The sequence below is a fragment of the Misgurnus anguillicaudatus genome, chromosome 8 (genome assembly GCF_027580225.2).
Source record: "Misgurnus anguillicaudatus chromosome 8, ASM2758022v2, whole genome shotgun sequence".
Taxonomy (NCBI): Eukaryota; Metazoa; Chordata; class Actinopteri; order Cypriniformes; family Cobitidae; genus Misgurnus; species Misgurnus anguillicaudatus.
Genome location: NC_073344.2, coordinates 20,205,436 through 20,230,523, shown reverse-complemented (window position 1 = coordinate 20,230,523; position 25,088 = coordinate 20,205,436). Strand labels below are relative to the sequence as shown.

Sequence of the window (25,088 nt, the reverse complement as noted above, 5' to 3'; positions counted from 1 at the left end):
CTTATAATCAGCAATATATTTATATGAATAACACATTAAAGTTGATATTTGTGTTTATTTTAAGCCATATCAAAAATATGTAATCACACTTACACACACTCATTTTGTCAACAGATCTCTCAAATGTGTCCTTCAGTATGTTACACAAATTCCTTGTTGCATTACTTCTGCAAGCGATAAACACAGAATTACTCGCATTATGTCACATGGTGGTGAGAAATATTTCCCATGCTGTACATACTTATTCTGAAGGTCTTCATTCTCATTAAGCTGATCCTCTAGTTTCATGCTTAGACTTTCATTAGCAAACTGAAACATAATGGACATCATAAAAAATGTATGACTTCTAAACAGAAATTATTTGTATGGGGTGGATGGGAGGTAAGTACAGTAAATAAATAACAAACAAACACTAAAGTAAATGTACTGCCAGGCTAATGAGATTTACCTGAAGCTCTTGAATAGCTTTCCGCTGTGTCTCGATAGTTTTCCTGTTTTCCTGAAGCCTCCTGTCTTTTTGTGAAATCTCAGAATCGACTCTGAACTTCCACATTTTGATTTTCTCGGCTTCATCGAGCAATCTGGAGAACAGCTGGCTGGATCTTAATGATGTCTATTATGTACAAAACCACCATAATACATAAGCACCATTCACTAATATATTACACTTTATATCACAATAAATAGATAAGCTTGCATTAAACCCATACATAAAATAAATTAATTTTATATTTTGTGTTGATTTATTTATTAAATATAGAATCAGCTCACCTCTTCTTTTTCCATTGGTATCACTGCAACCTTCTTAGTAACATCTATAGGAAGAGTTAAGCTTGTTAGACAATTGCCTTCAAGGTTTTTAATTATATTTACACCTTACATGATACACCTTTAACTTCTTTTAATATTACCAGCTCTTGGTGTCCTTGTAGGAAGCACCATTTTGGATGGAAATGGAAGGCTTGTCTCCATATCTGAACACTTGTTGTAACCCTACAAAGATTATCACGTAATATATGCACATAATTTTGATAATAAAGCATTTTTGCATCCGATTCACAGGGGAAACAAGTTTGCCAACCTGAACTGGCGAAGAAAAAACAGACTTCTCCTCATTCAAGCCTATTTCCTTCGGCTTCAATGCAGACACCTGATGAGCTCGTGGGGGCACCAACAGTTTGAAGTTGAATGCCTTTTGCATGCTGAGGAATAACGAAATATACGATAGAAATCCTTACAAATGTACGAAAAATGTTTTTTTCCAGACTACTGATAAGATTTTACTTCAGCTTTAATGCCTTTTCCCAATATGTCTTTTGGAATAGCTGAGGTAACGTTAAGCGATGTAACGTAAACTGAGGTAAACATTTCTGTTTTTCGTTATTGTTAATCTGTGAAGCATTGCGTTTACACAAAGAAACTTTATTTTCTTAGATTATATGTGATTTTTGTTAATGTTTTTACCTTTAAGCAAATAAGCGGAGAATATAGCGACTACTGTAGGGTACCAGAAATTTAACGGAGCTCCTCAACGGTTTCCAACTGACATCTCGCGAGACGCGAATTTAAAATGAATTGCGCGGTTCTCTGTAGGCTTGTTCGGCTTCATGTACAGCTGCAAAAGCTGACTGACAGATGACGTCAAAGTACCGCGAGAGCGAATCGAGGAATCATACGGAGAAATCTACTTTCGTTCTCTCGCGGTACTTTGACGCCACTCAACTGTCAGTTCCTGCTGCGCCGCATGGACTGGAGCACAGAGATGACGCGACGGGTCTTAAATGAACCCTGATGTCTAATAATTAAAGTGATACAAAATGTTGATAATATGTGGCAAGTGAACAACATTTTAAGAAATCTTCAGAAAATTTTACAATTTAACCCTCCATTTAGTTAGACCACAAAGGAAAGTTTGGCTTGCAAAACATAATGATTGTAAATAAAATGTCAACTTTATAAACCTCCATCTAAAAATTGTACATTATGTTTGGGCTAAAACTATAAAACGTAAATACATGCAATAATGTTTTTAAACCCTGAGATCTTCACATGCTAGCGTACAGAAATTTAATTACGTTTTTAATTTGATTTCAGTTATTGTATTGTCTATAATGTGTTTTGCTGGCATCCAGTGGAGAAACAATAACAGTCGTATTTCTGAAAAGTGCATGCGTGAATAATTTGTGATCCAATATAAAGGTTTAGTCTCTGGGACCCCAAGCATATAAAGAGTTATTAAATCTCAACAGAACATGAGGGAAAAAACTGAACTAGTAAAGGAGAGGAGTCAATAAAATTCATATTAAAATGATAATAATTTTAATTGTTTTGCAACAAACTAAATATATATTTAAACAGGTTTGGCAAGACACAACACTTAGACAACACTGAAAAAAAATAATTGTTGGATTTATGTAATTCAATTATGGACACCAGTTCCACATGATTGAAATAGGTTATCTTAAAATAAAATTAACATGTATCTGCAGATGTGTTGAACCGATGCCCATAATTGAATTACGTAAATCCAGCAAATTCTTTTTTTCAGTGAATACACAAACCGCATCACTAGGCTATACATACATAAACTACAGACGTGCAAAAATAAAAAAAACAGACATTGGCAAATGAAATGTGGATACTGCTGAAATAATTCACAGCTGTACTTTATGACAATTAAAAAGCATGCATATATTTAAACATTGTGCATTATTCACTAATCTCTCTTATCATTCACTCACATGTCCTTTATGCAAGGTAACTTCCTTTTTGCCAGCACATGCATTGCATTTCCAAAAAGTAAAGAGACAAACTCTCATCCTACAAGTTTAAACTTTTTCAAAATCTTAATTAATAAAAAAAACACTCATTAAGACATTAAAGGAGTAGTCCACCCCACAACTGGGGTCCATTGACTTTTCATAGCAAGAATAAAAAATACTATTGTCAAGTCAATGGGGACCATTTTTGGGTGAACTACTCTTTTAAGTATGAACAGAATTGACACTAGTGATTAACAGAATGAATGAACGAATAAAATATCACACAGAATGCTCTGCTGTATTTTCTTCGGATACTTTCAAAGCCTCTGCAACGTCTTTGCCAGGCTCTCTGTTCACACTGTCCTCCCTTCCCTGCAGCTTGGCTCTCTTGGAATCTTCTTTCGCCTCCTTATCCAGTAGCCTGTAGTTGATGCCCATCCCGACGAAAAGAAACAAACCGCCAACCAGCAGGACAATTCCACAGGAAATATATGTGTACTTGTAGTCGTGGTAAATGTCATTGAATTTACCTAGTAGTAAAGGCAGAGGTATCACATAAAAGGGATGCATCATAAAAATGGGATGTAAATAAATACATAGGGACATAGTTTTGTGTTTCTTTTCAGCACCATTATTTTTGAAAGTGTAGAGTTTATCATAATTGGTCTGGCGGTGTTACAATTTAATATGAAAAGCTTGAAAAATTTAATGCAGTGCCTCAATGAATTACATGCAATGCAATTATAAAATATTCTCTGTGCAATTATAACAGAATTAGCTAAATGCTATTATTTATGTTGTGCAATTTAATGTGCTGTTCATGATTAGGTTTAACACACTCCGATACTCACCTAGTAAAGGAGGACTCAGCAACACCGGCCCACATTCCACAATCGTCACCAGCCCGACAGCACTGGAAAACCGCTGAGCTCCCACCAGATCCATAAGGGTCTCAAACAGCACGGAGCTCAGCCACCCGTAGGCAAACCCAAAGAAGATGGAGTAAATCACAAATCCTACGTAGTCCGTCGATAGAGTGGCGAACAGGTGACACACACCATTCATAAGGACAGAGGCAGCAAAGAAGTATTGCACCCTTGGTCTCACCCATTTTGTGCTAGCCACTATTCCCATAGAAGGCCGTGCCACCATATCTACAAAAGCCAGGACGGAGAGCAGGAAAGCCGCCTTCTCCTTGGGAATTTCTCTGCTCTTGGCGAAATTGCTGAGAAACACAAGTGGAGTGAAGAGGCCGAAAAACAGGATAGTGTTACCCAGAAGGTACAGCAAGAAGCCACGATGCTTGAAGAGCGTGAGATCGATAAAACTGTTGATCTTCTCAATCACAGTCTTTCGTTCGGCGGCTTGGCCATTGACGGTGACCCCTTTAACAGCCGGCTTAGGCTTCGGACCAATGGGTCTCATCAGCGATCCGGCTACACAACAGTTGAGCAGAAGTCCACCCAGTATCAAGAAGCTTCCTCGCCAGCCAAACTGATCGTAGAACCATGTGTTTAAAGGAGCGAGAGTCGATAAAAAGACCGGACTTCCAGCCATAGCGATACCATTAGCTATTGGCCGTCTCTTGTAGAAATATTTGCCAATCATAGTGAGAGCTGGGTTGAGATTGAATGCCAATCCCAGACCTGTAATACAACATTTCAAAAGAAAATTACTTTCTTCTAAGTGGCATTAAAATGTGACATTAGAGTGAAATATCCCCAGGAGTGCTGTTATTGTAAATTGCTTGGGATAAGAGCAAAAAAAGTAATTGATTTTAATTATACCTCCCACAACACCAACGCAGAAATACAAGCCCTCGACAGTGTTGCAGAATGAGGCAGCAATGAGTCCTGTTCCCGCGAGTAAACCTCCCAAAATCATAATGGGACGACTTCCATATTTATTGACCAGAATGCTGCTAACAGGACCTGTGCATGGAAAAAAGCATGTCAAAATTGATTTCCAAACATTCTTTGCAACCCCTTATGAAAATTAACAATGTTTTTTGTTGTAACCATGCTTTTTGATGTATTGATTACCGTTTTTGTTTAACGGTAGTAAAACCATGGTTAATTTTTGTAAGATATTAAATTGAATTATCAAGTGAGATGTAAACTGTTAGAAAAAATTTCTCTGGCTGTCACTGGGATGGTATCCTTTTAAAAGGTCCTAATATGTACAATTTAGATTTGGTACCAATTTGTAACTCTGAGGTAGAAATATGAACTCTCCAGGTGTACTTTTGAAAGACTGCCGCCACAGTTTGAAAGGGTTTATAATAAAAGAGACGCTAACGTTCACAATACTCGCAAGACACAAACTTAACACTAAACTCTGATTACACATGAGATTAAGCGAGTATCTGGTAAACGTGAGCGGGTGATTCTCGCGAAATTAGACTTATGAGGTGTCATGAAACATTTTGATAAAAAAGTAAATGCAAAGTAAGAGTATCAAAATAAGAAGCATACAGTTACAAACATCTCTTCATGTACTATTTTGCACATCATTTCAAATGACATCATACAAACCAATTTGTTTTTTTTTTCACATTCAAGGGGAAAATTTTCATTAACGCAACGTGTCCATGACTGAATTTGGGTTCTTTGACATGGAAATATTTATAATTAAAACATTTAAAAAATAAAAAGCCTCAGTGAATGTTATACTATAAACATTTACAGTAAAGAAATATGTGGTATTTGGGGATCATTGGTAAATGTAGTGACAATAATAAGGAATATAAATGTGTCCAAGACTAATTTTCTCATCCTCCGCAACAATTTTCAATCATTGTTTAAGCCCTCAAGGAACTAACATTTAAAAAAAAATGTTGGAAGGGACATAATTGACTGTGACACTCAAGATGGCTACCCGGTAAGCAGTTCTTATTTTTTTCTCTCCAGATAAAAGTTGAAATTTTGTTTGTCATAGTACCTAGACAACTTATTAGTTCTCATTACCGAAACATGAGTTTGTAAATGCATATATTTAATGTAATATCATGTTGCGGTAATGATAATTTTTGATAATAATAATCTAAAAAATGTAAATAATTATATAGGAAATATTTTTTAAATTCTCTAAAAATAATGGTTATAGTAAGTTTAGACCTTAATCTTATATGTGCAAAAAATTGGCTTCAATGGCTTTTTAAAAATTCTGATGCTGGACACCTTCTAAATCTGGATTTCGTGAGAATCACCCGAGCGTCTCTTTTATCATAAACACTTTAAACGCGTATGCAGCAGGCAATTATTTTGACAAGACGCATAATGCACATGGTTAAAGGTCCAGTTTTTTAAAAATGCAATTGCGCAACACTTCTGAATGACAACTACGAGAACCAATAGTATTGATGATCCAGGAGGAAAAAAGAAAATCCTCCGCAATACTTTTAACATGACGCGCTGAACCCATATTTTGACATGACGAGCCACACACATGACGGGCTAAATAAATATTGTGACGAGCTTTGCATAATGCATCCTCAAAAAACCAGGCCGACCGGCACTGCAGAACTTAAAATAAATTTAAATTGCGTAATTTGACAAGTTGAATACATGCAAAACAGGTAAAACTTTAAAATATTATGATGAATTTTGATTGTACTTAAAAAATGTAAACTTTAAATTTTAAGAGGACAGGTGACGTCTGCAAAAAAGGCCAAGACCAATTTATTTTAATAAACACTATGAAGTATTTTCTTTAAAACATGTTAACCCCAAAAGACCCGTAATTTGCATTACATTTATCAATTTTCATACTGTAAAAATGTAAGCTGTTAATCTATTTTCACACCACTAGAGGACATTGCAGCTCTATATAAGAAGAACAAGAAAATTTGATAGTGCATATTACTGCAGTAATCATCAAACTGCAGATTTTGCTCTTTCCCACCATCATACACTCAGTGACTTAAAGACATTAGCTCTGAAATGCAGATACTGACAGACCAAACCTTAAACCATCTTCCCAAATAACAGAATCCATTCTGCATCAAACTTTAGCCCTAACAAACCGAGCTAATATGTCGTGATGCTCCTCTCTATGAGGAGCAAAGAGAGCACTCCCAAAGGTATTTCCAGATACGTGCTTGATTTACAATGTACTTTGTACAAATCCTATCATGGGTGTAGGAAGGAAATCGGTTAATCATGTGAAAACCAGGGAATGATGGTGAGCTCATGCACGTCTTCATTCCTCCAGTACAATAGGCTGCCTTGTTTCTAATCCACCTCGCTGAGAGGGGGGAGCGCGCCACCTCGAAACATGTACCGTATGAATAAACACATTAACACATTTCTGATGCAAAAATGCAATTCATTAGCTCGACGCAGAAGCCCAAGTTCAAAGTAAATGCCAATACTTCAACAAGATTTGAGAATTTCTACAGGAATAAATGAGAGATCAAGCACTTTTATAAATAAGCATGATTACTTATGATAGCTAAAGCTTAAATATGTCATATCTTTAGTTAAAATACTTTCTCCTAACCTATCACATACGACTGTAATGTGTTTACACTTTCAAGTGTAAACTCTTGGCTTATGGTGCTATCAAAACATTGCATCCAAGCCAGCAACCCTAAGCAGTATTGGCACAAGCAAATGTTTGAGTTGTTGCATGTTATCTGTTTGACAAGAGAGTAAGTAAACATCACTTTTTGCATAACTAGTTTACTTAAATAGTTAACTAAGAGCAAATAACATCGCCAACATTGCGTTTTTGCTACTGCATTGTATTAAAAGACATACTTTATAGCATCATTATATTCAGGTAGCATTATTATATTCCCTGCACTTTCTTTTATAGCTAATGGTATTAAAATCGCATACAAAGAAACAATCATGCCCACAGGTGACATTAACCAAATCTCAGGGATGACAGTTTAAATCATTTTACGGTATTCATGTAAATAGCCTCCTAACTAGACCTTTCCCGCTATAGGCAAAATAGCCCTGGGCTGCCTGGATCACCAACAACAAGCTAAAATTCAGGAGAGGTCTTTCTGGGAAAGATGTATTGGACTGGAATGCCAAAACAACCCAGCGTGGAAAGAAAGCAAACGCCATCTGACAGTCTTTGCTTCGAGGGCATCCAGACTTATTTAGGGGCGATTCAAAGAGGCTGTATTCATGAACGAGCAGGAGGGGCATCAAAATACAGTTGGGAAGGTTGAGATGCAAGCAAACAATAAAACAAAAACTGAATGTCAAACACATATATGATTTCAATATACTGTCGGTGTGGACAGCATGCAACAGGATTCATGGTGAAACAATGCTAATCTATTCCTTTGTAAGAGTGGGCATGAAAATACTTATGAATACTATTAAATATATATATAAAATATATTAAAATCTTCATGCAATGTAGATTAGTACTATAGCAGTGGTGCATATACAGTATTGGCATGTGGTTCTGTTCATCATCGTTCTCAGAACAAAATGCTTGAAATCTTCTTTGCGTGGTTGCTTCTGTAATCATCTGGGTCATGTGTATTGTATCGTCCTTTGCATACAGTAGGGAATTAATTCTGTTGGTCCAGAAGGGACAATGTAGGAGTATAGGGGTCAAATGTGAAGTCATGTGCCTCTCACATGGACACCACGCTCAACCACACTGGAATAAGGGGTTTTGTCCTGTAGACTTTCTCATAATATACAGCAAAGTATATACAGGATCCACTTCTTGAATAATAAGAGATGTATTGTTAAAAATTCTATTGAATTGTATTATTAATTGTTTGTAAATATATTTATTTTGGTATTGTATTAATCGTATTGTATTTAAAGGCAGGGTGCGTGATTTTTGAAAAACACCTTGGAAAAGAGAGTCAGGCCGACTACTAAAACACACTTGTAGCCAATCAGCACTAAGGGGCGTGTCTACTAACCGACATCATTGCCTGGGTTGCGTATGTGATGGGCACGTCTTTTAAATGAAGGTCCAGATTCTATTGGGGTAGGGGTGTGTTTGTTTAGGTGATTTCAAATGTCAACATTGGCTTTCAGAGATCATGCACCCTGCCTTAAATTATTTTGCTTTGTATTAAATCATTTAAATAATATATTGCATTTTAAATTTGTATTTATTACATACATTTGTATTTTCATATTGTATGGTTGTTTGGCTGCTTGATAAGATAAATAAAGTATCTGTCTGTCCATCTGTCCCTCCCTCCATCCCTTCAGTATATCGATCCATCCATCCAAGTTTTAAATTCCTCTATCTATAGTATCTTATCTGTCTGCCTGTCTGTCTATAGTATTCATCCATCCATCTATCAACAGAAATAGTTTAAATTGCTTTATAGTTATCTTTCTACAGTATCCATCTGTCGGTCTGTCTGTCTATAATATCCATCCATCCATCCATCAAAATGTTTCAAATTGCTCTGTCTACAGTAACCATCTGTCTGTCAATCTATCCATCCATCCATAGAAATGTTTCAAATTGCTCTATTTACAGTATCTGTCTGTCTGTCTGTCTATAGTATCTATCCATTTGTCCGTCCATCTGTCTATTATCTATCCATCCGTCTATCCATCCATCCATAGAACTTTTCAAATTGCTCTATTTACAGTATCTTTATATCTGTCTGGATATAGTATCCTTCCATCTGTCCATCCCTCCATCCATTCATCCATCCATCCATCTAAATAAATAGTTAAAATTGCCAAATTGCTTTATTTTCCATCTGTCAGTCTGTCTGCCTGTCTATAGTATCCATCCATCCTTCCATTAAAATGTTTCAAATTGCTCCATTTACAGTATCCATCTGTCACATGTCTGTCTATAGCATCTCGTCTATCCATCTATCTATCCATAGAAATGTTTCAAACTGCTCTATTTACAGTATCTATATATCTGTCTGTTTTAGTATCTATTCGTCCGTCCGTCTGTCTGTTTATAGCATATATCTATCCATCCATCCATCCATCCATCCACCCATCCACAGATGTCTATAGTATCCATCCATCCATCTTGCCGTCCGTCCATCCATCTGTCTGTCTATTTTATCTATCCATCCATCCATCTATCCTCCATCTATCCATAGAAATGTTTTAACTGTTCTATCTACAGTATATATTTATGTGTGTGTGTCTCTCTATCCATCCGTCTGTTTATAGTATCTATCCATCCATCCATCCACAGAAATGCTTCAAATCGCTTAATTTAAACTATATAAAAATACATTTAAGAATACAAAATTGTAAGCAATTTGATTTAAGATGGCATTTGTACTTATTTTGAAAAACAAAAATCTTAAATCATCTTAAAACCTCATCTAGTATAGATTTTCTTAAATAATTAATTATTGTTAAAAGTGCTTAAAATTCAGTCTTAAAGAGTACCTATTACTTTGCTAAAAAACAACAGTATTTTGTATGGTATAACAATGTGTTCGCATGGTTTATGGTTGAAAAAACACATTACTTTCCACATAGCGTACATTTTTGATGCTCCAAATATATTGCTTTCCTCAAACGCTCTGATTTTGTTCAAAGCTAACCAATCATGTCCATGTAAACCGGCCCAGGAAGTAAACTATTGCCTACAATCCGTGTGTTTGTTGTAGTCCAAGAAAAGAGATTTATGTTGGAGACGTTAACTCGCGTCATTATTTGAACCTTTTGCATATCGTTAACATGTACCAATACACACTTACACACTAAAGGAAATGTAAAATCGTAAATCGGATAAAACTTGCTCTTTAAGATTTTGTTAGTGGCTAGATATTTATTGTAAGAACTAATACAATGTCTACCATAACCTTACCCTATTGAAATGTGTTGTGCTTATTTCAAGAGGGCCACTTTGAGTTGACAATAGCATTGACCTACAGTACATTATAACAGCCAATTAACATGTTGTTTTATAACCTGGATGTTTAAAGAGCCTACAAAACAGGTTGCATGCGTAAGTGCACCGACAACAGTACACGCTAATTGGCATGCAGTAGATCTAAACAATAGATTTGATTAGCAATAAAATACAAATGTGACACCATACTGTCAAGAACAATCTAACCTTAAAAAAACGCTTTCTCTTTTCTAAACCCATGTTTGATTTGCTCAGTAGTGTAAAGAATCAGTTTGCTTGCGTGCGTGTGCAGCTTGGCATCATCCAGCGATGCTCTACTTCCTGAGACAGGTTCGCTATTGACGTTAGTCAAGTCTTTGTGACTACCGAGTTAGGCGTCTCATCTCCTCATCTCTCTCCAAGGAAAACATCTGACACTTGCAGAATAAAGAGCTGACTGAGAAGAAAGACTCCAGAGAGAGATAGAGTTGCCCATTCAGAGCTCAATCTTTCAGCAAAGCAGACGGTGGCTGATGTCTAAGTCTTGTCTAGCGCGTCTATAATTTCTACCATACAAATGAATGAGGCCTTTTTACTATTGCGTAACAATCATTGATAAACTGCATTAGGATCGTCATTACCTGCGCCATAATCACAGCGCTAGCTTAAATGGAGAGTGTGGAGAATCTCTTGTTTAAATAGAAATTAGGTGGCTGGCTGCAGTATAGCTCATAAGCCCCGCCCCTTTCATGAACGAATGGGACATGAGCCAAACTTAAAATTCAGTTTACATTTACATTTTTTTTCCCAAAAATGGTTTCTGATATTTTAGCTATTTCTTATGTAAAAAAAGTATGTAAAAATTGAAAAGGGGTGTGACTGTTATTGAGTTAAGGGGGTCGCACACTGGCCGCGCAGCTCAGCGTCGCGCAGCTCAGCGTCGCGCAGCACCGCGTCGCCTCTAGGACAACTCGGATGTAACGTAAACCGGAAGTGCACATTAAATAGCCCGAGCTTCGTCAGATAGCGTCTACTTCAAAAAGCAAAATATACCTTAACAACCAATGTTAATTGTTAATGATTTGGAACAAATATGATGTTATTTAATGTTAAACTATGTGAGTGGCGCGATAGGGATTTGAGCAACTTCCTAGTCACAGCTGGGCGGCGCGGACAGGCGCCACCTGGCGGCGTCGGTGTGCGTATACTCATAGAAAACAATGTGTTCGATTTTTTTAGAAGGGCGCGGAGCTGAGCTGCGCGGCTGGTGTGCGATCCCCTTTAGACAGGAATATGGGTGGGAACTTCATACAGCGGCTGTGCAGATTTGGGATCCAAATGACATCATCGGAACAAGATGTCATAGGCCATTTTTTTTAGATTTTGGCTTCTTTTTTCTACATTTTGAAGTCTATGAAGACACGTCGTTAATATTTTTACTGTCTACACTGCAAAAAATGATTTTCAAGAAAAACAATTCTTAAAGTGATTCTGTGCATAAAACAAGCAAAAGAATCTTGAACATTTTTCTTAAACACTAAATTCAAGAAAAATTCAAGAATTTTTTTTTTTTGCTTTGGCAGATTTTTTCTTGTTTTATGCACAAAATCACTTAAAATGTATATTTATTGGTCTACAAACTAGACTTATTTTCTTGAGTCGTTTTGCTCATTAAGAAAAAACATCTTAATTTAAGATTTTTTTGATATTTTTACTAAAAAAACAAAAATACTAAGATTTTTTTCTTGACAATCATTTTGTTGCAGTGTATGATCCAAAGTGATCCAGGGATCAAACCCATGACTGTTTGCACTGCTAATGCAATGTGTTAACAATAAGTAAATAGGTAATTTAATTCAGTAAATACTGTTACAGTAAGCAATTTCGCATGCAGGGAATGTTTAAAAAGATTTGATCTCCGCTTTGGAAAAAAAATCACATAAAGGAAGGTGACTTGTCAGTACTGACCTCCTGCGTACATGACAGCAAGCATGATGGAGGAGATCCAGGACACTTGACTGCTGGAGGCATTGAAGATCACTTCGATTTCTTTGAAGAACACAGTGATGGACTTCGGGAAGGCGTAGGAAAATCCAATAGAAATAAAGGCACCAATCACCACGGCCCAACCCCAGCCCCCTTCTGGCGGGGTGTAGCCCACGGGACCTCCGACAGCGGGCGCCATGACTCCTGAGTGCAGGTGACCAGGTGTTTACAAAGTTGCTTACTAAAGAAACAGAAAAACTGTAAGTGTGAGACCACTGGTGGTCAGACCAGTAAAAAATGTTTACAGTTCTGTACATGGGTCAATGACGTGACGTTAATTATTTTGTGTCAGTATGGTTTAATTAAATGTAAAAGGGTTAAAATTTTAAAATAAATTTGCAGATTACTTGCATACATTCTCTTTTTTTGAGGACCAAGTCTAAAATTTCTGGTTTTATTTCATTTTGAAAGAATATTTAGGGGACAATTGCAAAAATGTCAATGTGGTGTAACCGGTTTGTGTCAGTTGTTATAACTACTAGTATTTTTTAAAATGAAAATATAAATAGGATATATTCATAAAAAATGTGGAATAAAATATAATCATCTAGTTTAGTGCAATATGATTTTTTACATACATTTTTACATCATTTGTCAAAGATTATTTAAAAAACAGAGCTGTTTTCAGTATATGTCAGGACAAATATTACAAAAACTTAAAATGTGCATTTAGAAATAACTAATGAAATAATATTTTAAAATAATTATTTTTTGATGATTATGCTTACATGCCACCAATGTGGATAAAATTTTTAATATTTTTCATTCTTTGACGCAATTTCATCCATTCAGTCTTAACTTTCATACAAATGGTGCAAATGTATTATTTTATTGCAAAAAATCTACATAAATTCACTGTGTGCATGCTTTAAAAACAAGTTTGTTTTTTTTAAGATTTTTGAATTTCTCATCTCAGTTTTTGTAACTGACCCACATATACTGAAAACAAATGCTCAACAAAATTTTGATTGCATCTGCAGATGAGATAAGGAAGAATTATCTTGCATTTCTGAAATTAATTTTACAAAAAGATTCAAGTTTTTTAACCGCATTAGCAATAAAACACAAAATAAATCAGTGTTTGAACTATTAGTCGTGCCTTAGAAAAGCACCAGCAAAAATTATACCCCCCCCCCAAAAAAAACCCACTTCTCTGGCCAAAAATATGTTTTAAATATATTTTAAATACATTTTGTAGAAAGTAAAGCTTAATTAAATATATTTTTGAATTTGAAAATATATTTAACCTTCATATATTCACATTTCAGGGGCTAACAAATGCATTTCTAATTTTACATCCCATTATAATGCCAAAATATAAACGTTTTTATAAAATGTATAAAGTATAAGCATTAAATGCAAGTATAAAATATAAAATGATACGTATATTTTTGCAGTTACACACTTTAAATTTAATTTGAACTTATATAAAATATTTATTTTTTAAAAATATTTCAAAATACAGAAAATGGCCGAAAAATATATTGGTGAAAAATACATTTTTGTAAACATATTTCAAAATATATTTTAGCACATATATTTATGGCCATTTTTTGTATATTTTTATACATTTAAATATTATATTTGAATTATTTATTTTTTTTGTCGTATGGGTATAGTCAGGAAAGAAATAATTTTCTGCACAAAACTTTTATGAGAGAAAATCTGAAACATCAAAGCTCCACACATCAAGACACAGAATCAAACCCGACACTATTAAGACACCAAAGTGCACATATGTGGCAGAAAAGCGTTCAAAGGAAACGCAGACGGTACATAAAGACTCTCAGTGCCTTTACATTTTAAAACCTCGCCGCCGACCTGAGCGCATCAAGGATTTGTAAAGCCACAGCAGGAGGCTTTTAAAGCGTACATGCCCTCCAAAATGAAAATGTGACTTACAATATTACAGAAGGATCAGAGGTTTATGTCAGTGAGAGGAGTCTTATAACAATGAGTTTTTTTTCACATTGGCCTTTAAGCCTCTCAAAATTTGCTTTTGGATTTGTTTTGCCAGCCTACAATGATCTTGAGGGGATGTCATTGCTTATGTTTTTTAAATGTTTAATATCTGACCAAGGATATTACCTACGATGACTTCCTGTAATATCAATTTTTCTTTTAATAGACTTTCTTAGTAAAACCACAGTTAGCTTAATATTATTTGGTAAACACACCATGGAAATAAGTTGCATGCATACACTGACCTTAAATATTGATTTATTTATTAAAAGAATCATGAAACCAGCACAGGTGTCACTTTCGACCAATCAGAATCAAGCATTCCAGAGAGCCATTTAATAATAGTAAGTATCGCTTGCAAGTTTGGTGGCTTTAGCAAAACACATCATCCTATTCAGCTGAAATGCCGTATGGTTTAAAAAGAGAGGTGAGAATGAAATGAATCACTTTACAGGTTTAGCGGCTCCTTGACATGTTGAAAGCCTGGACGTTTTAGCGCATTCAATCAAGATTCACACATAGCACAAAAAAGCGCTCCTACCTTTCTGGCACAGTTCTTTGAATAAAAAATTCCAGAGCACTCTTTTACTCCAACTTGAGGATGAGCGGCATTTTAGGGGTGCAGTCTGGTTCAAGGAGAGTTTCTGAATTATGCGTATAAACCACAGAGGTCGACCGGCCAGTAAAATATAAGCTAAAACTTCAGCTCTTATTGACTCTCCAAAGTTACAGAGAATCCAAAACGGGTTTCTATTGGCTCGCTGATATTTGCCACAATGCCCACTTGTGTCCCCACCTCTTTATCCTTTGTTCAATCCACCCATTGAAATGACCGCGGAGGTCTCCCTCTGGAGGATACACGCTTCAAAGTGGGGTCTTTGAGATAGCACGTACATTGCCAGTTGATTGTGTCGATATATTCAACAAACAGTTATTATATAGTAATTGGGGCTATGGTTTCTCTGCTACTGTATGCTGGTAGTTTTGTATTAGGAATGATTCATCTAACCTGTTCATTATAAAGTAATGACCATCTAGTAGGCTGGAGATTTGCAACACACACACACTTTCCTTAAGACTCAAATCCTTTTCTCTGAGTGCAACAATTGTTTATGGTGCTAATCTCATTGACAGCTGTAAATGGGATTGCATAAGATGTTCAGAACAGGAGCTTTTTTCCTGCTTTGGCATCCAGTACAAGGTAAATCGCTCGCAGTGCAGAGGTCATTGTTATTAGATGAAATTTCTTAAACTCGCTGAGGGAAATGAGAGGAACAACGAAACAAGCAAGAAAGGAAAACGGGTTACCTGCCAGCAGTCTTTCTTCTAAAGCAAATGGGGCATTCAGAATTTACAAATGGGTTTCCTTTCACTTCTTGGGTTGGCATTTGAATTGAATTCCCCGTGCCCAACAGGACATTGAACTGCAATGACAGGAAAACAAATTTGTTGATTGTAACACATCAAAGAAATGTCAAACAAAGGTTGAACATTATAAATAAATGCATCCATTTGAAATATTTAGAGATATTACTGCCTAAGACGTTAAACTTATTAAATATTTATCTAAACATAAAGGTTCTTAAAGGGTTCTTCACAACGATGCCATAGAAGAACCATTATTGGTTTTCTGAGGAACCTTTAAACATTTTTTTTACATTTTATAGTCTGTACAGTCTAAAAAATGCTGGGTTATTTTCAACGCTGAAAACAAACTTAATGTTGGGTTGTTATTCAACCTATGTTGGGTTGTTTTAACCCAAAATGCTCCGTTGTTTTAACCCATTGTTGGCATTTTCTGGGTTAATTTAATGCAACCGCTTGTTTCAACTCTGGCTTGGAAATAACCCAACAATTTTTTACAGTAAAATGTCAAACTACCCTTACTGTCAATGGGGCAGCACCCTTTCAAATAGGACACCTTTGTACCTAAAGAGTTCTTCAGAGGTACACATTGAGAGCTTTTTAGCGCCTCAAAGATACATATTGGTACCAAATGTATACACTCACGTAAAGGATTATTAGGAACACCTGTTCAATTTCTCATTAATGCAATTATCTAATCAACCAATCACATGGCTGTTGCTTCAATGCATTTAGGGGTGTGGTCCTGGTCAAGACAATCTCCCGAACTCCAAACTGAATGTCAGAATGGGAAAGAAAGGTGATTTAAGCAATTTTGAGCGTGACATGGTTGTTGGTGCCAGACGGTCCGGTCAGAGTATCTGCTCAGTTACTGGGATTTTCACGCACAACCATTTCTAGGGTTTACAAAGAATGGTGTGAAAAGGGAAAAACATCCAGTATGCGGCAATCCTGTGGGTGAAAATGCCTTGTTGATGCTAGCGGTCAGAGGAGAATGGGACTGATTAAAGCTGATAGAAGAGCAACTTTGACTGAAATAACCACTCGTTACAACCGAGGTATGCAGCAAAGCATTTATGAAGCCATAACACGCACAACCTTGATGCGGATGGGCTACAACAGCAGAAGACCCCACCGGGTACCACTCATCTCCACTATAAATAGGAAAAAGAGGCTATATTTTGCACTAGCTCACCAAAATTGGACAGTTGAAGACTGATAAAATGTTGCCTGGTCTGATGAGTCTCGATTTCTGTTGAGACATTCAGATGGTAGAGTCAGAATTTGGTGTAAACAGAATGAGAACATGGATCCATCATGTCTTGTTACCACTGTGCAAGCTGGTGGTGGTGGTGTAATGGTGTGGGGGATGTTTTCTTGGCACACTTTAGGCCCCTTAGTGCCAATTGGGCATCGTTTAAATGCCACGGCCTACCTGAGCATTGTTTCTGACCATGTCCATCCCTTTATGACCACCATCCTCTTATGGCTACTTCCAGCCGCATAATGCACCATGTCACAGAGCTCGAATCATTTCAAATTTCTAAAGAATGCTTTCAGCACCTTGTTGAATCAATGCCACGTAGAATTAAGGCAGTTCTGAAGGCAAAATGGGGTGAAACACAGTATTAGTATGGCGTTCCTAATAATCCTTTAGGTGAGTGTATATGTACCTAATATGGACGTTTGTAAAGGGTACTGTCCCAGTGACAGCTGGGGTAAATATTTTGACATTTTTTTCTAACAGGATGCATTAGAAAGAGTCAGTGGATGTTTTTTATTAGATTTGATCTGTAAAATGTTTTATGTAACCATAAATCCAAACAAAGACCATTTGTAAACAATGTAAGCTCAATACTGTCAAAACATTAAACAAAGCCAGCAAAATGGATAACCTCAACAAACAATAAGATTGTTAAACATTAAATCCATTAACTAACTTGAACAAACAATGAATGAACAATATAATTTTCGTTATACATGTTAATCTGTGCAATAACTCATTTATAACAACATTTGCTTTAAAAATGTATTTGTAAAACCTGAAATTAACATATATAATAAATGCTGTAAAAGTATTGTTCATGGTTAGATCATGTTAACTAAAGCATTAATATAAAATACAACTGTATTGTAAAGTGTTACCCAAAATAGCATATTTACGGGAATAATATATAAAAACATTTGTGCATCCCATTTGCAATCTTAATTCAAAGTTATTAAAGTTTTACTCCTAAAATAAAGTTGCTTCACGATGTCATAGATGAACCATTTTTGGCTAAATAGTTCCTTAAAGAACATTTAACAGCCAAAGGTCCTTTAGACTACAAAAAGACAATAAAAAAATGATTTATTTTAAGTTGAAACTAAGTTTTTTGTTACAAGTCATGTCAACTTACTATTATTTATCTTGACAAGAGATGAGTTGCTACAACTTAAAACTAAATTTAGTTGAAAAAATCTTTAACTTAATTTTATAAGTTATAACAACTCATCTATAGTTATAACAACTAATCTCTAGTCAAGATAAATAATAGTAAGTTGAAATTACGTCAATCTGAGTTATTAAAAAATATATATAAAAAAAATAAAAAATTATATAATTTTTAAATATATAATTTTTTATATATATAATATATATACAGAGTTGTAGCAATTTTATTTGTAAAACATTCTCACACTGTAAAAATAATGCAGCATGATGTTAAAACAACTTGGTTTTGCAAGTCAATTGAACCTACTATTTTAAGTTTTGGCTTCTGAAAAGTTGACATAACTTAACAAATAAAGTTAATTGACTTCAACTTGATTTTATAAGTTAAAGGGGCAATAAGTAGGATTTAACCCCATCTAGTGGTGAAATTGTATTTTGCATTCAAACGAATAGTGCTCTCTAGCACCTCGCTTTGTCAAATGCATGTTGCAACCGTTATGTAATCGCTGATCTCCTTGCCCGTTTCAACTAGTTCACTTGTTCTGATTGAAAACGCGTTGGTAGGCTAGTGCTTTTTGTCCCTCTCTGCTATTATAGTTTATCAGTATGGCGGAATGACATGGAAGCCTCCTTGGACTTATCTGTTCAATGTAAGTAAAGAGCAGAAATTCTAACCTTACAAAGAAAAGCCAGATCACTGGCAGAGGTCATGCACCAACGAGGACATATTTATGAATAAAGACATTGATTATGATTAATAAAACACTTAAAACCCTACTTACTGTCCCTTTAAAATACATAAAATATGTGTAGATTTGACAAAAATGCTGCATATTTTTTACAGTGCAGTTTTTAATCCTGATTAAAACCCAGGATCTTTCATAGAAACCTCTCAGTTGAACCATACAAGTACCACAACACAACCTAGAGAATAAATGAATCTGCACCAACTGCTGCAGCATCAACAGGCAGAGTCATCATTTTCTCATGCGCCGGATAAAAACAGACCAAGAATAACCATTGAAGAACCAAGCTGACAATGTTGCGAGACACATTTCCCCTGTGCGAATAAACTACGGCAATTGTTACACAACACTTTTTTTATGCAGCTGTAAAACGATCTCCACGTACCTTTATAGTTGAACTATAAACTACTTGGCTTTCAATGAATAAGGCTCTTTCTTTTTAGTGTGCTGGACGTGACTCACACCCAAAATATTTACTTTTGCCTGTTCTTCGTAGTAAAAAACATTGCGAACGATCAATAGTTTTCCCCTTCATCTCAGGAAGGTTTGTGCGCAGGCCAGCTAAAGGTGGAGCAGTAGTGGACTCTGCGTGTCTATATGCCCGAACCTGCAGAAGATCTGACGACCACACATCCAGGGTAAAGCACGCATGTGCGTGGAGATAAACAGCTTTGACAATAAACAAATCATAAAAGGAAATGAAAGAATAGAGAAGTCTGAGCTCTCCTGTGGAGGAGTCTATTGTTTAGCACATCAAGCTAAATGTCAAAAGGATGTGCTTTGTGACACTCCTTACAGGGCCATATATGAAGTTTGTACTGTAGGAAGAAGGATGTTCAAAGACTCAACTTAGGCGAGTCCAAAGCAGTCTGTGTGTCTCTTTCCATCTATTTATTACACGTCACAGATTTCTGTTGCCGTGACGGTTAAACATGACACTTCGTGTCAAATGGGGACATTGAGGAGACTTTGACCTTTATAGCATTTTATTAGCTTCGGTGTGCACTGAGGTTAATTGTCATCACTCTTGTGATACATGTTAGATAAAAAAATACAGACACAAGCGTGTGTAAATTAGCAGGACTGACCTTGACCCCCTTAGATTTAAGAAAGTGTGGTACCCAGAACCAGGCCAATACCAGAAACGCAAACCAAAAGAACCAGGTTGTAACAGACGTTTTAAAACCCAGAACCTGCCCAATAACAGATTCATAATACCCAGAACCAGGCCAATACCAGATTTCCTAAAACCCAAAAATGGTGTAATACCAGACAACCTAAAAACGAGAACCGGTTCAATACCAGACAACCTAAAACCCAGAACCAGGCCAATACCAGACTTTCTAAACCCAGAACCAAGTTAATATCAGACTTCCTAAAACGTAGAACCTGGCTAATACTGGACTTCCTAAAACCCAAAACTGGCCCAAGACCAGACTTCCTAAAACCAAAAACCAGACCAATACCAAAATGTAAAAAACTCAGAAACAGGCCCAATACCAGACTTTCTAAAACCCAGAACCAAGATAATACTCACTTCCTAAAATTCAGAACTGGTTCAAAACAAGACTTTCTAAAACTCAAAATCAACTAATGCCAGACTCACTAAAACCCAGAACCAGGCCAATACCAGACTTTTTAAACACACGATCAGGTTAATACCAGACGTCATAAAACCCAGAACCGGGCCAAGACAAGACTTCCTAAAACCCAGAACCAGGCCATTACCAAAATTTCTAAAACTCAGAACCAGAGCCAAGACCAGAATTTCCAAAACTCAGAAACAAGTTAATACCAGACTTCCTAAAATCCAGAACCAGGTCAAAACAAGGTTTTCTAAAACCCAGAATCAAGCTAATTCCAGACTTACTAAAACCTAGAACCAGGCCCACAGCACATTTTCTAAACACACAATCAGCTTAATACCAGACATCTTAAAACCCAGAACCAGTTCAGTACCAGATTTCCTAAAACCCAGAACCAGGCCTATATCAAAATTTCTAAAACTCAGAACCAGGGCCAATACCGGACTTCCTAAAATCCAGAACCGGGTCAAAACAAGACTTTCTAAAACCCGGAATCAGACCAATATCATTTCCTAATACCCAAAATTGGTCCATTATCAGACTTCCTAAAACCCAGAATCGAGCCAATGCCAGTCACCCAAAAAACCAAAACCAGGCCAATACAGATTTTTTTTAATTCCGATCCAGCCCAATACAAGACTTTCTAAAACCCAGAACCAAGTTAATACCACACTGCCTAAAATCCAGAACTGGGTCCAAACAAGACTTTCTAAAATCCAGAATCAAGGAAATACCAGACTCACTAAACCAGAACCAGGCCAATACCAGATTTTTTAAACACACGATCAGGTTAATACCAGACTTCCTAAAGCCAAGAAAGGGGACAAGACCAGACTTCCTAAAACCCAGAACCAGGTCAATACCAGACTTCATAAAACCCAAAACTGGTTCAATTCCAGACATACTATAACCCAAAACCAGTTTAATACAGATTTCCTAAAACCCAGAACCAGGCCAATATGAAAATTTCTAAACTCAAAACCAGGGTCAAAACCAGACTTCCTAAAATCCAGAACCAGGTCAAAACAAGACTTTCTAAAACCCGGAATCAAGCTAATGCCAGACGCACTAAAACCCAGAACCTGGCCAAAACTAAACTTCCTAAAACCCAGAACCAGGCTAAAACTAGACTCACCTAAAACCCAGAACCAGACCAATATCATTTCCTAATACCCAAAATTGGGCCATTATCAGACTTCCCAAAACCCAGAATCGGGCCAATACAGATTTTGTAAAACTCAGATCCTGGCCAATACCAGACTTTCTAAAATCCAGAACCAAGTTAATACCAGTCATCCTAAAATCCAGAACTGGCTCAAAACCAGACTTTATAAAACCTAGAATCAAGCTAATGCCAGACTCACTAAAACCCACAACTGGGCCAATAGCAGACTTTCTAAATATCAGAACCAGGCCAATACTAGACTACCTAAAACCCAGAACCGGGCCAATACCAGACTTCCCAAAACCGGTTCAATACAAAACAACCTAAAACCCAGAGCTAGTTCAATACCAGACTTCCTAACACACAGAACCAGGCCAATACCAGACTTTCTAAAACCCAGAACCGGTTTAATATCAGACACCCTAAAACCCAGAAACAGGGCAATACCAGATTTCCTAAAACCCAGAACCAGGCCAAGGCCAGACTTCCTAAAACCCAGAACCAGGCCAATACCAAATTTCTAAAATTCAGAACCAGGGCCAATACCAGACTTTCCAAAACCCAGAAACAGTTTAAAACAAGACTTTCTAAAACACGGAATCAAGCTAATACCAGACTCACTAAAACCCGGAAACAGACCAAAACCAGACTCCCCTAAAACCCAGAACCAGATTAATATAATTTCCTAATACCCAAAATTGGGCCATTATCAGACTTCCCAAAACCCAGAATCGGGCCAATGACAGGCACCCCAAAACCCAGAACCAGGCCAATACAGAATTTTTAGAACTGAGATCCAGGCCAATTCCAGACTCTCTAAAATCCTGAACCAAGTCAATACTAGACTTTTTAAAACCCAGAACTGGGTCAAAACCAGACTTTATTAAACCTAAAATCAAGCTAATGCCAGACTCACTAAAACCCAGAACCAGGCCAATACCAGACTTTTTAAACACACGATCAAGTTAATACCAGACTTCCTAAACCCCAGAACCGGGATAAGACCAGACTTCCTAAAACCCAGAACCAGGCCAATACCAGACTTCATAAAACCCAAAACCGGTTCAACACCAGACATCCTAAAACCCAGAACCAGTTCAATACCAGACAACCTAAAACACAGAACCAGGTCAATACCAGACTTCCTAAAATCCAGAACTGGGTCAATACCAGATTCGCTAAACCCCAGAACTGGGCCAATACCAGACTTTTAAAAACTCAGAAAAAGGCCTAATAATATACTTCCTAAAACCCAGAACCAGGCCAATATCAGACTTTTTAAAACTCAGAAACAGGCCAAACAATAGACTCCCTAAAACCCAGAACCAGGCCAATACCAGACTTTCCAAAACTGGTTCAATACCAGACAACCTAAAACCCAGAGCCAGTTCAATACCAGGCTTCCTAACACATTGAACCAGGCCAATACCAAACTTCCTAAAACCCACAACTGGTTTAATATCAGACACCCTAAAACCCAAAACCAGGGCAATACCAGACTTCCTAAAACCCAGAAACAGGCCAATACCAACATTTCTAAATTCAGAACCAGGGCCAATACCAGATTTTCTAAATCCAAAACCGGCCCAATATCAGACTTTCCCGCCCAATAACCAGACTCCCCTAAAACCAGAACCAGACCAATATCATTTCCTAATACCCCATATTGGACCATTATCAGACTTATTTAAACCCAGAATTGGGCCAATGCCAGGTACCCAAAAACTCAGGACCAGGCCAATACAGAATTTTTAAAACTCAGATCCAGGCCAATACCATACTTTCTAAAATCCAGAACCAAGTTAATACCAGTCATCCTAAAATCCAGAACTGGCTCAATACCAAACTCACACCCAGAACCAGTCCAATACTAGACTACCTAAACCCCTGATTTTATTGCATCGCTGCAAAATACATATTTATCACATTTATTTTTAAAAGTGTGCATGTGTGTGCGGAAACATTACCTATAATAATGAGTCCATCTCTAATTTGTCCAGCAGGAGAGAATGTCTGACCTTGAAAGAAATGAAGAGAATTGACAGACGGGTACACTGTTAACCAGGACCGGCCATATATCAAACAGCCAATTTGGATCTCACAATCCACTAGGGGTCAATTGAGGCCACGTGGACGTAGATCACAGTGTTTCAGGACATATGTTACATAGCTAATGTCTGTCCACATAGACTCAATCTGCGCAGTTATGTCCCAACCTGTTATTTACACAGAATGAGAATAAAGCAAACAGGCTGTAAAGCATGTACACAAATAAATGATTACAGAGGCGAGATTGCTTATTTGCAGTTGAATGCAATTCACTGAAATAATTACACATTCATATAGAGACATTCCTGTGCAATCTGTATCGACATTTGAGCTGTATATACCATAGTTAAATAGCTTGTTAATGGGTTTGATTATTTTAGCAGATTCTGAATTCTAAATGTTAAGTGTGTCGTCTCTAAGCACGTTGCATGGGCGTAAATTATTACATCTAATGGGGACACAAATAATACAACCAATATTGTACTTTTATGGATATGTGTACATAGAGAAAAGCTTAAAATTCTGCTTCAAAACCATTTTTTATTGCAACGTTTTTAAAGTTGTTTACAATCAAGCCAACAATTAAATTTGAACTTAATTTCAAACGTAATGACTGTTGCTACATAAAAGTTTGCGTAATCTCGAGCATATAGTGGACTCAAGGAAAATTACATCGATATTATTGTAATTTTTGTAATAATTAATTTAATAATGATTTAGCATGAGCTGTTAAATGAAAATAATGACTTCTTCTGATGTTTAAAGAGAATAAAATAGCTTTGACAGCCGACTTACTGGAGTTTCACAACTACTGTACTGAACTTCGTCCTCTCTCACCGGACTTAAATGAGCTAAACGGGGAAGCAAAGCAAAGCAGGCAGTGGACCAAACCATTGTGAGGCAAAGGAGGGGGAACTTGTGATGTTTCTAAACTTAAAACACATTTTCTGCCACATTTGCATTTGTATTTTTTATTACTTGCACAATATTTAAAATAAGTTATGGAGTGGGACTATCTCTGTGTAGAAGACAAATTTATTTTGTCTTTTGTAGTTGGATGGTTTAGATCAGTGGTTCCCAAACTTTTCATTTTGCTACCCACTCAAAAATGGTGTAATCTACCATGAGACCACCTAATATATATATTTTTTAATGGAAATA

General features: G+C 36.5%; 1 protein-coding gene across 1 annotated transcript in view; it reads right to left on the bottom strand.

Annotated features, from left to right (window-relative positions):
- sycp1 (synaptonemal complex protein 1) overlaps positions 1-24,796 on the bottom strand; it is a 32,111-nt gene extending 7,315 nt beyond the window's left edge. The window contains exons 1-14 of the mRNA XM_055213094.2: positions 24,723-24,796; positions 23,846-23,896; positions 15,891-16,006; positions 12,543-12,801; positions 4,550-4,693; positions 3,614-4,408; positions 3,044-3,292; positions 1,509-1,524; positions 1,082-1,202; positions 912-993; positions 772-815; positions 449-613; positions 242-309; positions 94-167 (exon numbers count right to left, since the gene is read on the bottom strand). Coding sequence (XP_055069069.2) covers positions 94-167; positions 242-309; positions 449-613; positions 772-815; positions 912-993; positions 1,082-1,202; positions 1,509-1,524; positions 3,044-3,292; positions 3,614-4,408; positions 4,550-4,693; positions 12,543-12,759 — 1,975 coding nt within the window. The 5' untranslated portion in view covers positions 12,760-12,801; positions 15,891-16,006; positions 23,846-23,896; positions 24,723-24,796. The remainder of the gene's footprint in view (positions 1-93; positions 168-241; positions 310-448; positions 614-771; positions 816-911; positions 994-1,081; positions 1,203-1,508; positions 1,525-3,043; positions 3,293-3,613; positions 4,409-4,549; positions 4,694-12,542; positions 12,802-15,890; positions 16,007-23,845; positions 23,897-24,722) is intronic.
- Positions 24,797-25,088: the final 292 nt, after the last annotated feature.